Below are 15,495 nucleotides of genomic sequence, written 5' to 3'. Positions count from 1 at the left end.
AGACAGTGACAAAGAAAGGTGCATTTAAATTCAGGAGGTCAGACTATGGAACAATCTAAATGACAACATCAAATTATCAAGATCCCTTAATATGTTCAAAAAGAATGTGAAATGTATTATGTCGACGAAATATGAGACATCTCAAATGTTTTTTCTCAAAATGGTGACATATGATATAAATCTCGATCATTTTAATTCGAATCAAGACACTAAAAATACACAACAAAACTATAAATACTCAAAACAACACCAGAAATACTCATAAATGACTGGAAAATAGCAAATGACTAGGGATGTAACGATTCACTCAACTCCCAATACGATTTGATTCACGATACTGGGTTCACGATACGATTCTCTCACGATTTATTTTACAAAATGAGACTGTAGACAATTTTTTTTTTTTGGGAAAAAAACTAGAAAATACTGTATTTTCCTTTTATTTTTCATTGTCAAAAGAATTCCTTGATAAACTATTCAATACAATGCAATTTAACTAAAAATAAATCTTGAATGAAATAAAGGAATAATACAAATGAAAATGAAGCCTATTAATTTAAATTCTGGTTCTATAATAAACAATGCAAAACTGCATAATAGTTCTTTTTCTTTTAAAAGTGCAACTGAAAATATATTTTGTGCCTTAACAATTGGACTTTAAAAAAAAAAAAAGTGATTGCACTGATTACGTCATATTTGTTTGGACCAGCAGAGGGCGCTGGTAACACAGTGGTCGGTTGGCATGCAGATATCTTGCAGTGAAGAAGAGAAGCTATGCTAGCAGACAGAGCTAATAGTAAAACATGACTTTTACAGATATTCAAGTAATATTACAGATATTCTTTTGGTGCTAAAGGGCTAATGAATCATTTATTAACATATTTAAGAGTAGAAGGCAGCCAGAAAGAAACTATTAGCAGACTCCGCCCGCCGCCTACACTTGCTGGTTAAAAAAAGTACTGCGATTCAATTTTCAGAAAATCGATATCAACCGTGATACCTATGAATTGATTTTTAACTGCCTTACGATTAATCGTTACATACCTACAAATGACAATAAAAGCAAACAAAAACAACAACTGAAATACACAAAAACTCCAAAAAAAAAAAAAAACACCATAAAATACACAAATTTACTCTTAAACGGAAAAATACACAAACCAACACTGAAAACACATAAAACAAAACTAAATATACTACCAAAAATACACATAAATGACTCCAAAGACACATGTACACAAAAATAACTGAAAGACAGTTCTGGGTTAAACTTGTTGATGTAAAAGGCCACACAGGCACATTTATTAACACACAGTAGCACAAAAAGAGCCACTTTTGGCTTTTTCTCCTCTAAGGGACAGCACGTGTGAGTAAAATATAAATAGCACAATAAAAACTGTTAATGGAAACACCTGAATTTCGAAAGAACACTCAAATATTGCAAAAAAAAGTTTTTACGCTTTCATGACAGGGTTTTTCAGACGTTCCGATATTGAAATGTGACGCAAAAGTGCTATGGAAACATCTTTTTTGTAAATACCTGGTCACATGACCACTTCTCTCTGAGTAAACGTGACGCGGTACGTGTCGACAGAGGAGGAGACCCAGACATTTCTTAGCGTTATACTTAAAAATAATTACTGCCACATAAGACGTGAAACAACAAAGGAACACAGAGTGTTATAAGGAGGTGTGGAGCGTACGTCTTTTAATGCTGTTCTGTGAAGCAGTGAAAGCAGATTCTCCTAAATCTGTGTATCCTTCAATCTCAAAATAACAAATAAACAGTGTGGTTATTTTGTTTTACCGACTTAAAAACAAAACAGAAAATACAGAAAAATCTAAATCCAGACAAACAGTGTTTTTCTGTTTTTAAATTAAATATTCTGTTTGTGTGATATTTAAATATTTAAGGGAAACTATGGACAAGAGCCTCATGTTTTAATCTCATCACACAGACGGACTTTTACTCCTGTACAAAACAAACGTATAAGTCACACAACTGATGAACAGGTGAATTGAAACGTTATTAATACATAAATAAATATTTTTTCAAAAAAGGATGTTACGTAAAACATGCACATGATGTGTGATTAAAGGAACCGGAGGTGGTGTAATGAATCTACTGGTGCTCCTCGTTTCTTGTGATCAACTTCCTTGTGTGTTGACGGCTGCTGTTAGTGGCTCATGGTATTATAATAACATGCAAATACATGTTTTTACTGCTCTCCAAAAAGCTGTAATTGTTTTATGCAAAAGTGTCAAGTGGTAGAAGTTCTAACATGTATTGTTCTTCACAGCATCCTCACAGTGGATATTCAGTCACCAGTTTATCTGGATACTATTTGGACCGTAACACTGTTGGGTAAAGTTGGCCGATATTCACAGATTCGGACTTCCAGCATCAATAACTCTTTAACGTCATCGACACACAAATTACGCCTCTTTGCCATCGGTGTGAGGTGGACAAAATTATTTTGTCAAACAAAGCAGAGTAAAAAGTCTGCCCCCCTGTGTGCCCACTCTTTGTGGTGAGCTTAGAACATAAAGCTATCGTCCATAGTTTTCCCATAAATATCCAAATATCACACAAACAGAAGACTTAATTTTAAAACAGAAAAACGATGCTTTGTCTGGTTTTTGATTTTTTTTTTTTTTTTTGTATTTCTGTTTTGTTTATTTGTTATTTTGATTTTGTTTTAAAACGGAATAACCAAAGAACGAAGGTTACATGGATTACCATAAAACAAGTGTTTTAAAACAAAATAAGCTATGGAAAATATAGATATTGATATAGGCGATATTGTAATTTTCTATATTGCCAAAATAGAAAACTTGATATATCTTGATATATACTGTATCACCCAGGCCTACGGGGGATTGTGTGAGGCTGAAATGTGAGTTTCTCTCCTTCCTGTGATGCTTTTCTTTCTGTGTCCGTCCATCCATCGTTGGTTGAGCCCTCTGTGTCCATCCATCCCTACATCCGTCCGTCCGTTCGTCCTCCGGCTCTGATGCGTCCAATCACTCACACACAGGCCATCAAGGCGAGGCCGTGTGTCTTTGTTAGTGCGATTGTCACCATCTTTTGCCAGCGCTGTTATTTCCTGCGAGGACGCGCCGTTTCTTTCTTTATCCGCTCCGACAGAACGAGCTCTCCTTCATTTTGTCCTTTTGTCTGTTGCTCTCGTTTAAATCCATCGCTGTGAATCTTTATTGACTTTTCTTTATTTCAGACGCTCGTGAAGTCTTGCTCTTCATATTTTATAGTTACTTCAGAAATCTTCCTTTACACGTTTTTTCATTCAGGTCTTCCTCGGGGTTATAAAATATTATTTAAAATAAATACATTTCTGCACTAAATAAGACTATTTAGTTTCATAGCTTTTATTGAGTGTTATATATTGATATATTTCCACTTTATAAGACCAACAAATGCTACATGGAATGTATGCTGCTTTAAATAAATGCATCTTTTTCAACCAAACATCACATTTAAAAACATATGAAATGTATAGGCATACGTTCTGTCAAATTTGGCCATAAACACAAAAAAATACAACATTTTGTATTATAGGAATTGTTTCATAGATAAATGAAAATATGTTTTGCTCTTTATACATAACATAACTAAATTGTCAATTAAGTATTTAGCACATTTATGCTGTCATTTTTTAAATTTATTTATTAATTTCTGATTCATTTTAAACTATTGACCGATTGTTTGATAATATTTCACATTTTATTACATGTTACATCTTTATAGGTGTTACATAAATGTGTTTTTATAATAGAATACAGGTTTACACATTCCCTGATGACTTGTTTTTGTTAGAAATACTTGATATATTATGCAATAAATCTAAAACGAAAATTGTCTAACTATATTTTTTTAATTATAAACCTCCCCCATTCCTCCATCATTGTGTTATTCTCTATATTTTAAATCAAAAGTAACAGTTAATGATCAACCTTGGGGTCAGGACCCAATTTGCCTTCAAGAAACTAAGAATATTTTTGTAATAATTCAATCCCATTTTTGCTTATTTTTCACAATTTTTCTGCAACTACACCAAACTTACTATATTTTAACCGATTTTCGTCACTTTTTCTTGCCATATTTTTGCTCCTTTTAATGCATTTTTGCTAAATTACTCCCATTTCTGCCACTTCTCCATCAAATTTCTACACATTTTTTCCACTTTTAAAACATTTTCATCACTTATAAACCCTTTGCCCATCTAATGTTACATATGTTGACCCATTATTGTCACTTTAATCTTCTTTCCACAACATTTCATGCTTATTTTTGCCAATTTAACTCAATTTACAATCCGTCATGCCCATTATTTGCCAGTTTAAACAAAATGTTCTTACTTTTTCCCCACATTTCTGCCACTTTCAAGCCAATTATTTTTCTATCCACTCTAATTTGCAACTTTTAACCAATTTCTGTGGCTTTTAAAACCCAATTTTACTACCTTTTCCACCATTTTTGGACACATTTAACCCATTTTAAAACAAGGATTTACATATTTAAGATGACTATATACTATGGCACAAATAATAAACTTCCTGGATAACAGTGGATAATATTCAGATCAATAAATAAATGTGGTTATCAGATTAATAGAATTTAAAAGAATATAATTTTGCTGACTTTATGGATGGGTCCCTTTATGTCTGTGGTACAGTGGGGGTCCACGGTCTGTGGAACCTTTATTTTAGGGGGTCACTGGTTGAAAAAGATTGAGAACCACTGGTTGTAGTGACTTTAGTTCTTTAAGAAACAGTTTTTACATAAGAAGTCTGGTCCTGGATAGCTGCTGTTCTGCATGCTTTTGATGCAACAATGTAGAGACGGGGTTGTGTGTTTCCTGTTTGGACTGTTGGTATCATCAGGGTGGATTCTCGCTCGTTATTTGGTGCACACACACACACACACATATGTACACACACATTACAGCAGCATTTTGTTCCTGTTTCTGTCGTTGACTTTAACTGACCATTAGTCCCTCTCTCCATCACCCCCTGCCTCAGCCCTCCCATCTTTATTTGTGTGTGTGTGTGTGTGTGTGTGTGTGTCGGCTTTGAAATCTTTCTCTGCCTCCCAAAAATACCCTGAAAAATCCAGAATTTCCCGTGTCTTTGTGCTTCTTGATCATGTGCCTCCCTCCAACATCCTCCCTCATTTGTGCCTCCATCTTTCCTCCCATAGCGCTCACATTCTGGAGGAGGAAGTAACACCCAGTGGCCGTGGGCCTCCCTTCCTTTTTCTTTTCTTTTCCTTCCGTCTCCATCCCTCCATCCGTGCTCCTGGGGGAGGGCAGTAATAATGGAGAGAGGGAGGGCTCTGCGATTATTGTCTTGTCGGGAGTCAGAGGTATCGATCGCAGCAGAAATATGTGGTGCGAGAAAGAGGAACTGTATCGGATATAATAAACACTCTGGAGACATGATGCTCGTGCACGTGCACAGGGCTGCTGCACGTGCACGTGCACCAAAGATCAAAGGAAGGATGTACTTTCACCGCTTGTGCATAAACTGCTTGAAACACACGTACGTGTAATCGCCAACAAAGCTGCGTTCTTCACTGATACTTTCAGAAGTGTTTCCACGAGAATCAGCCTGAGACGCACTGAGCATGTGCGGAATTACACCTCCAATAACGTCTATATACCGTCAGTTACTGATAGAACATAAAACCTTAGTGACTTTATTTTTGTTTATATCTGAAATATTTTTATTTTATTTTTTTTTAATCAAAATTGATCTATAAAAGAATGACCGCAATTAAAATTATATATATATATATATATATATATATATATATATATATATATATATATATATATATATATATATATATAATTCAAACATTCTGAATACATATAAATATAGCATATGTCATTCTATAAACTTTTACACTTTTTTTTAATTCAAGACCTGACAGTGTGAGAAAATAAATTAATGAATAAATAATTAAGCAGATAATAGCAATGTTTTTTTTATTTATTAATATATATATTTTTAAAAAATAATGCTTTAATAAATAAAATCGGAAAAAAATATATAGTTTGCAGAAATTAATGAGGCACTATTACTCTATTTTTTCAGGGTAAAAACATAAAAATTGGGCTCATTTAGTTATTTTTGCTCATTAAAAACGCTTGTTTATCTTATATATGTATATGTTTTTTTTTCTGACCATTAATTTCATCTGAAAACCCATATTGTTGCTAAATGATCTCAAGTATGCAAAAATAAATATATATATATATATATATATATATATATATATATATATATATATATATATATATATATATATATATTCAATGTATTGTAATCAGGGTTATAAAATACATTTAAAAAATTTATTTTTAGGGGAATGAAATGGTTTTTAATAAATTATTTATTTATAAAAAATGCTCAGAAGAAGATAAAAGACTTTCCTCCTTTCATTTTTTTTTACGTGACATGAAACAAAACCCATTTTTATCAGGTTGATAAAATACCACTTTCACTCCTTTCACACCATTTATTATAACTTGTTTATCCTTTTTAATGATTTTTCTAACAGTGTCAGGTAAATATAATATAAATATACAAGTGGACGGAAACAAAGCAAAGAGTGTGAGTGGAAACATCAGCCATGCAGCATTTTGTTTGCCTCTCAGCCGCTCTGGGCTTCAGGCAGGGAAACATGTTTATTCTTAATGATTAACACTCTCTCACACACACACACACACACACACACACAAACACACAGAGTGGTCCTTCATTGCTGTTGCCTGGCAACGGGCCTGTGTGTCCTGTGCATGGTTGTCCAGTGATGGCGTGAGCGCTGCTGAAGAGGAGGAGGGAGGGTCGCTTTAAGAAGTGTGTGTGTGTGTGTGTGTGTGTGGGTTTATAGTTTTAGGAGCAGAAAAAGCACAAAAAAGTGATTAAAATTCACATTTTAAAGCTTCAGGCTCAGAGAAAAGGTAAAAAGTCAGACTGGAAACACTTTCTAACATGGTTTAGACTTTAGAGATCAATAAATCAAAAAACATTTTCTCTTATTGATAATCTCTGGAAAGTTTTCCACTTTGCATTGTGGGATATGGAGTCCAGACAGATACATAGAAGTGTTTTTACTTCATTATTACTGTGATTTATTAAGTTTACCTCGAAAAACTCTGCAAAAAAAACGTGACTTTCCAACACATTTCTGGTGTTTTCACTGAAGGTTGTTGCAAAATAATGGAGTTTGGTGAAAAAAATACAGTAAGAAGTAGAAAAGCACTCAGAGAGGGCAGACCTCGCCAAGTGATTTATTTAGTTTAAATGGTGCCACATTTATTCTTTTTAAGTCACAAACATGTAAAAAGTACAGCACTAGTACTGGGCAAGATATACACACAATGCACTTCCCTACCACAACTACATTACCCATAAGCCACCACGCTTAAAGGAGTAGGCTCAGGCACAGCTGAGCCATTTTGTTATTTCCACCAGTGATATTTTCTCATTTTTGGTAATCCTGAACATCACCAAAATGTAATCACTTGTTCATTGTCCCATTATCAACATTTCCTGAAAATTTCATCCAAATCCTTTTATAACTTTTCAAGTTATCTGGTGTAGATAATGATGTAAAAACACTTCTATGCATCCATTTACAGGACTACACATCCCACAATGCAATGTACCAAACTTTTCCAACAATGTCAATCAGAGAGAGTTCACAGTAAAGACAAAAACAAACTTTTGAGGGGAATTGTCACCTTTTAACTTCGAACAAATGATTTTTGATTTATTAATCTATGAGGCAGACACTATGTCTATATATTTGTTGTAGTTTTGTGTGTTTTTGGTGTCATTGCATATGTGCTTTTTTGTTTTATTTTCTGTATCTGTTGATTTATTTGTGTGTTATGAGTAATTTTGTGTATATTTGTAGTCGATTTGTGTGTTTTTGGTGTCATTGTGTGTGCTTTTTTTGGTCATATTTTGCATTTTTTATTATTTTGTGGATTGTTTGTGTGTCGATGAGTCATTTTAGGCTCACAGTCACTCTGCACTGAATCACGCATTGATGCTTGTTTTCCACAAAGCAGCTCACATACTGCACCTAGAATACCAGACACATTTTATTGCTTTAAACAATTGCTACTATAACTACATAGGCCTGTATTATCAAATCAGGGCTGCAAAAATGAAACAGTTTGATCTAAAATATACATTTTGACATTAACATGCCATGGTTTGCACTTTTATGTATAAATAATATGTAAAGTTTGTAAAGCACAAACAATATCCAAACAATAAGTGACAGATATCAGTCTCACTTTAAATGTCCTTGATTTTGTGACCATTTTTTATTTAATTTGGGGACATTTCTGGAATTTTTCATGAAATATTGCAGGATTTTAAGAGTTTTTAGCCTAATTTGTGATTAAAAATGGCTGCTATCATGTGTTATTAGCACGAACAAAACTGTGAGCCCTGTAAATATCAACAAATCTGAACTTTTAAACACTTAGCAACATGCTTTTATTTTTGTAATTCATGTGTGCGCGTCTGTTTTTTCTTTATAATCTTTAGGTCTTGAACTCCTATAAATAAACATTTATATCGATTTGTTTTTATTTTACTTTTTTTAATTTTAAAGTCACTTTTCCTTGTGATTTAAACTGATCAAAAAAATCCAGAAACGTGTAACATTTTTTGAGTGAATAATTGTGTGTTTTTAACATGACGTTGTGTTCAATGACACTCTGCTGTTAGGAAATGTGAGCGTTGCTGTTTCTGCTGCAGCTGCTTTAAAGGCTTTGGTCACATTTGGAGTCTGTGGGGGGGGTTAAGGTGGGGGTGGCAGGTGTCAGCAGGCAGGCGGGCGTGTGCCTGACCTCTGACCTCCACACGCCAAACATCAGGGCTACCCCCCTCACACACACACACACAAGAGCCCACGCGCCGTCTGTCAGCGCACAGTGACAGGCGTGACCGTGTGTGTGTGTGTGTGTGAGGGGGCTTTGAGTTTAGGACCCCTGCAGCCATCACACACACACATACACACACACACACACTGATATCTGCCCAGTGGCCTCTCTATGTCATTAGCACTGATAGGATGAGTAGATGTGGGGGCGGGGCTACTCAAACTACACACTAGCTTTTATTTTGAAAAGAAAAAGAGTTTGTGTGTGTGTGTGTGTTTTATTCTTTTGTGACTAATATTTTTCTCATCATACATGAAGGGAGTAACAATTAAGAACTCCTTTTATTTATTCATTCAGAAAAAAACAACTCAAGTAAATATTAAAATAAAAAGAAATTAAAATATGTATGAAAAAATAATGAATATGCTAATAAATAAAATTGGGAAAAAAAATATGATTTGAAGAAATTAATGAGGCAGTATTGCTCTATTTTTCAAAATTTTCAAGGTAAAAAAACATATAAATTGGGCTCATTTAGTCATTTTTGCAAGTTGGAAACACTTACGGTACAATATTAATTTTAAAAAGTTGAGTATTCAAAGAATATTGTCAAATAAAAAAAGTATTTCTGTTTTTGATATTAATTTATTTCCTTACAGTTAGATTAATTGGATTTATTGCCGTTTTTATTTATTTATTGTTTGTTTGTTTGTTTGTTTAACCCAAAAGCCAATGAATGAAAATGTTTTATGACATTTTCAGGAAATACTGTATCCTGATTTTGGGCATGATTAGGATCAATATCCTGAATCTGGATCAGTTTTAAAAATAAGAAAAATATTATTGGAGAAATATTGTAAATTGATTTGTAATTGATTGAACTTAATGAAATTCAGATCAGACGTGAACTTGTTAATTATGAATAAAGTGATTTTTTTCAGTATCTTTGTAACATTGAGGTGACGATGAATCGTTTTCACGCATTCATCTATTCTTACACAAACACAACATCTGTACTGTTTTACTGAAACATCTATTTACATTTAATTGTGTTTTTTTTTCTGTAAATATGAAAAGTTAAATACGATAAATAGTCGGTTTGTTTTGATTGAAGTGGTGAGGATGAACGAGTGAGTATCTCCTGATCCTGTTTGGTTGAAATTAAATGCTTTATTTTCATTTTCATTTCATTTTATGGATTTTTGTTGATTATTTTTATGTTATAAGTCGATTTATGTATATTTGTGGTCGTCTTGTGTGTTTTGTTTTGGACATTTCATGCTTTTTTTCTGTTATTTTAATGTTTTTTAATTCAAATTTTATTTTTAAGCAGTTTCAAATTCACTGCTTTGTCTGAGTAGAGTTTGCATGTTCTCCTTGGACTCAAATCCTGCCTGTCAGGTTCATTGGAAGCACACAGTGTTAAAAGTAATCTAAAAAAAAACACCAAATGTTGCAGAAATCCACGGTTTATTACACTTTTATCATAGAAACACGTTAGTAATGGCAACAAATGTCATTTATTTATTCATTTATGTATTTATTTATTTCAAATTAACTGCGAATGATGTGATTTAGCATTTAATTATATTTTTAATAATTAATAATGAACAAAAGCCTCTTTGACATGATGTTAATCTGACATAAACCTTCTCGTTCTGACCACATGTTGCCTGTAGATGGTTCTCAGCTTGACTCTTTGGTCAGACGTGAGTTTGCATGTTCTCCCTGAGCGTGCACGGCCCTTTCTTCTGTAAAAATGAGCTGAATGTGTGTCTGTGGTGACCGCTCACACAGCTACAGACAATAGACGGACAATTCTACTTAAATATATCTATAGATGAACGTGCAGCAGTGTATAATGTCTCTATATTAGACATTCTGGGTCAGTAGATGATTAGCTGCTTAGAGTTAATGTTAAAAGTCATAAATTAGCATTATTTGTGTATTAATAGAGCTAAATGTGTGAGAAATGAGGAGATTATTCACTCCTGGTGAGTGTTTTAGACATATTTGCTGGGCTTTGGTGTCTAAATGTTCCTCATGTGCTGATATTTAATCACAGACTGAAAAAGAAAAGATGAATATTGTTAAACACTGGTCCAGGAAATGTCCTGGAAAGCACTGCCACCTTCTGGATCTTTTATGCAACTCCAAAAATCTGTACGTTTTCAGTCTGAGGAGTGACTGAAAAAAGCATAAGCAATGAGCTGGTATTTATTTATTGATTTCTATCCTATTTATAGCAGCGTTTCAAGTCAATGTCATTGATTATTTGGTGTTTTATCAGGAAATCAGGGTCTGTCGTCATGGAAACCTAAATAAACAAACAGGTTTACAGTTTGAATCGATGTGTATCAGTGTGAACTGACGTAAAGCAGGAAATAAAAGCATTAAAATGTGTGATTTATAGAACCAAGCTTTATCATCTAATATAATTATAATATAAGAGTCATTGGCTCACAGAATCTAGTCCTAGAGGGACGCTGTTCTGCATGGGTCAGCTTTTAACTACAGCAAGAGACTCAAACTACAGTTTGGGGACCACTATAGGAGTTCTCAACCTTGGGGTCAGGACCCCATTTGGGGTCGCAAGACACTGGGAGGGGGTCGCCAGATGCCTTCAAAAAACTAATGCAAACAATTTGAGCCCATTTTTGCTCATTTTCACTATTTTTCTTCAATTACACTAAACTTGCCATATTTTTGCTCCTTTTATTGCATTTTTGCTACATTTCTGCCACTTCTCCATCAGATTTCAATGCCATTTCTGCACATTTTTTATCACTTTCAACACATTTTCAGCACTTATAACCCCTTTCCAACACGTTGCACATGTTGACTCATTATTGTCACTTTTAATCTCATTTGACCATATTTCATGCTTATTTTTGCCAATTTAACCACATTCACTATTTGTCATGCCCATTATTTGCCAGTTTGAACTAATTGTTCCAACATTGACACTTTAAACCTTTTTTACGTTTTTGGCTACTCTTATTTACAACTTTTAATCAACTTCTGTGGTTTTTAAAATCCCATTTCACCACGATTTCCACCATTTTTGGTCATTTTTATCCCATTTTATTTCTGAGTAAAACAAGGATTTGCATCTTTAAGATGACTATGTACTATCGCCCAAATAATAGTAAACATTCCTGGATAACAGTGGATATTATTCAGATAAATAGATAAATGTGGTTATCACAGATTCATAGAACAATGGACCATTATTTTGTGACTTTACGGACTTTATGAAGTTTTCTGGGTGTTTGTTCCACAGATGAGGAGCATAAAAACATGTTTGGTTTTTGTCCCTCTGGGTGGTTCATATCAGAGTAGAAGGTCTGAGATGTATTTTGGTCCTGTACCATGTAGTGTTTTATAGTCAATTTTCTGACTGACTGGAAGCCAGTGTAAGGATTTGAGAAAACTCTAAAACTCCTGATCAGCTTTTGTTTTTGTAAAGTGTTGGAATCACGTTTGTATTCCATTATTCTCACACATTTTGTCACATTTTCCTGCTGCTTCATGTCCTTCTCTGTTCCTGCTCCTGTTTGTCACTTACCAGACGACCTCCGTGATGTGATTATCTTATGTTTGAGCTCGCGCGCACACACACACACACACACACGTCTCATTTCAGCTCCTGGCCCTTTGTGCACTGTGAGTTCTGTCCTGTCTCGTGCTGGAAGCAGCAGTAGCAGTAGCAGCATGGTAGAGGATGCTCTGAAGTGCTCTCTGATTATTTCCAACATTACCTTAACCTCCGTTGCTCCTGCTCAGCCTCCCACCTGAGCTGCTTCTGCACAATTTCTGACCAAAAAAAGCTCAGTAGAGGAGTGTGGGCTGAGTAATGTCTGCTGCTGGGGTCAGCACTTCCTCTACGGGACAATTACGGTCCGAGGCCTCAAAGGTCGCCGTCAGCCTCCGTCCTGAACCCCAGCACCTCCTCCATCCTCCCTCCTCCTCCTTCTTCCTCCCTCCGCTCAATAAAGTTTACATTCAAAGCGCTAAATGAGACACGGAGTCATCGCTTCTGCTGCCCCCAACACATCCGTCTTTAGCCGTGCTTAATGGAAACAGGATGAAATAATCAGCAGAGCTCGTTTTTTACACTCACCGTTTAGTTCTGCTCAGTGGAAAGCAAACTTTAAAACAGCATCATCACATTTATTCACAGGGCGGCCATTTTTCATCATCGATCCACGTTAACGTCTTCCTTTAATCGTGAAAAAGCCACGAGACAACGTTAAAAAAAACACATCTAAAAAAAAAGCAGCAAACATGAATTAAATCCTTCTTATATAATTGCTGTGCACCCATCTGATGTGTGCGTTGAAGACTGCCAGTCTTCCTCAGAGGTGTCTGCTGATCGCTTTGATGTGTCTTTGTCCATGACTTCCACGTAATGATGATAATGATAATCTGTTAAGGTTGTATTTTAATTGACTCCAAAAATATACAAAACAACAACAACAAAAAAACACAAAAAAATGATAGAGAAACACACAAAATATTTTTTTTTAAAAACACACACAAAATGACTAAAAAAATATACAAAACAACAAAAAACACACAAAATGAAAAGTAAACACAAAGTTCTGAGCAACATCTAATAAAGCGTATTTCACCAAACAAAAACTCCTGATCAACTGTTGTTTTTGAAAAGTGTTGGAATCCATTTTGTATTCCTTCATGTTCGTGAGTGTCTTATTATATAATTGTTATTGTTGCCGTGGTTACGGGATGCTGTGCACCACTCTGATGTGTGTGTGTTTTTTCTCTCCTGCAGATATCAGAATGTCCAAAGAGGAGAAGCCTGGAGGTGAATACCCAGGAGACAGTTCAGGTACCACACACACACACACATGCACACACACACACACACACACACACCAACGGTCAGTTAAACATAACTTTAGCAACACTGAGTTGTAAACTAGTTTCCACAGTTTGGGGTTTACATACTTTAAAAAATCTGCTGATGTCTTGGATTTTTAGATTTGGATTTATTTAGTTATCTCAAACATTAAAAAAAAAAAAAAAAGAACCCCAGCAATGTTTGAGAAGCTTAGCGCTTATCTAGTCCTGTCTCTACATCTAAGCTATCTCACAAAGAACAAAATATATCTGATGTTTGAACAAATGCATATACTGTATACAGTATATATATATATATATAAATAAATACACAACAAAATACACACAAATATAAACAACAATAAGCACTCATATAGGTCTACCTACTTAGCACACATCCACATGTCCACCTACCCATAACATCCTAGTCCTTGTTCTCATCTAATAAGATTTGCTTATGAAAAAAATGTAATTTCTTTATGTTGTTACAACTATTAAGTTTAATATTAATACTGTTCCAAAGGGATACATCACAGACTGAGATCATAATCCCTTTGTCTGCTGGAAAAAATGTGTAATACATTTTTTGGCAGTGTTCTGTATTTACCTTTATACATAATTTGAGATGTTTTAAACTTTATCAAATTCATAAACTTAATTTCTTTAGACTTTTAGAAAAAGCGAGTTAGTACGGTCCAGATATCCTGCATAAATTATGATTCTTATTATTCTTTGTTGTGAAATACATAACTTTTGTATGTGACATCAACACAATAAGACAGATATGGTCAAATTAAAGCCCAGTGTAAGATATGTAACGTTTCTTACTTCAATATGTCTGGGTTTTAGTGTCAGATACCACAGCACACCTTCATAAGTACAGTGGAGTCCATTCATCATCACGTTAGTGCATTAATAATGGTTTCAAAAGCAGGACGAGCCTCGTTTTTAAGGGAATGTGACATTTCCTCTTCCTGTGTTTCAGACTCTGACAGGAACAGTCCTGATGACCAGGTGAGTGTGTGATGCACACACACACACACACACACACACACACACACACACGGTGAGAAGAACACCTCTGACTGTGGCTGCAATGCTGTCGACTTGTCACATGACAGTGTTTCATCTCACTGATATCGATCCAACGGAGGTGTTTAATTTATCCTGCTTTTGTGTGTGTGTGTGTGTGTGTGTGTGTGTGTGTGTGTGTGTGTGTGTGTGTGTGTGTGTGTGTGTGTGTGTGTGTGTGTGTGTGTGCGCGCACAGGTCCAGACCATGAAAAGCAGCCCCTTCAGCCTCTCGCCGAGCAAGGTACACGTCTCACACGTTCAGAAATCAAAACCTCAACAAGATGACACAAAAACATCTACACAACATCAAAAAACACACACAAAATTATAGAAAAACACACAAAATGACTAATGAATATATAAAACAACAACAAAAGGACACAGAATAACCCCAAAACCACACAAACCCTGTGTTGTTTCTTGTGTTAATGCTCAGATTGGTCATTATTCTAAATGTTGATATGAAAGTTGATCATGTGACCCTCAGATCAGACAATCCAAATGTATTTGGTTCCGCTGTAATAAAAGTTTCCCACCTCTGATGTAAATATGATCCTTATGGATTCAGAAACCTGGACTTAGACTAAAACTAAAGTCTTGTTATAGATTCAATGAAAAGCGTTGAGCTCCCG

At 34.8% G+C, this 15,495-nt stretch overlaps 1 protein-coding gene across 1 annotated transcript in view; it reads left to right on the top strand.

Annotated features, from left to right (window-relative positions):
• The window catches only part of LOC114472319 (POU domain, class 2, transcription factor 1-like), an 84,279-nt gene that overhangs the window by 55,415 nt on the left and 13,369 nt on the right, over positions 1–15,495 (top strand). The window contains exons 2-4 of the mRNA XM_028461532.1: positions 13,723–13,779; positions 14,776–14,804; positions 15,060–15,104. Of these exons, the coding sequence (XP_028317333.1) occupies positions 13,723–13,779; positions 14,776–14,804; positions 15,060–15,104 (131 nt within the window). The remainder of the gene's footprint in view (positions 1–13,722; positions 13,780–14,775; positions 14,805–15,059; positions 15,105–15,495) is intronic.

The sequence above is a fragment of the Gouania willdenowi genome, chromosome 11 (assembly GCF_900634775.1).
Source record: "Gouania willdenowi chromosome 11, fGouWil2.1, whole genome shotgun sequence".
Taxonomy (NCBI): Eukaryota; Metazoa; Chordata; class Actinopteri; order Blenniiformes; family Gobiesocidae; genus Gouania; species Gouania willdenowi.
The sequence above is the reverse complement of the archived record's forward strand: the minus strand, read 5'-3'. Positions and strand labels throughout refer to the sequence as shown.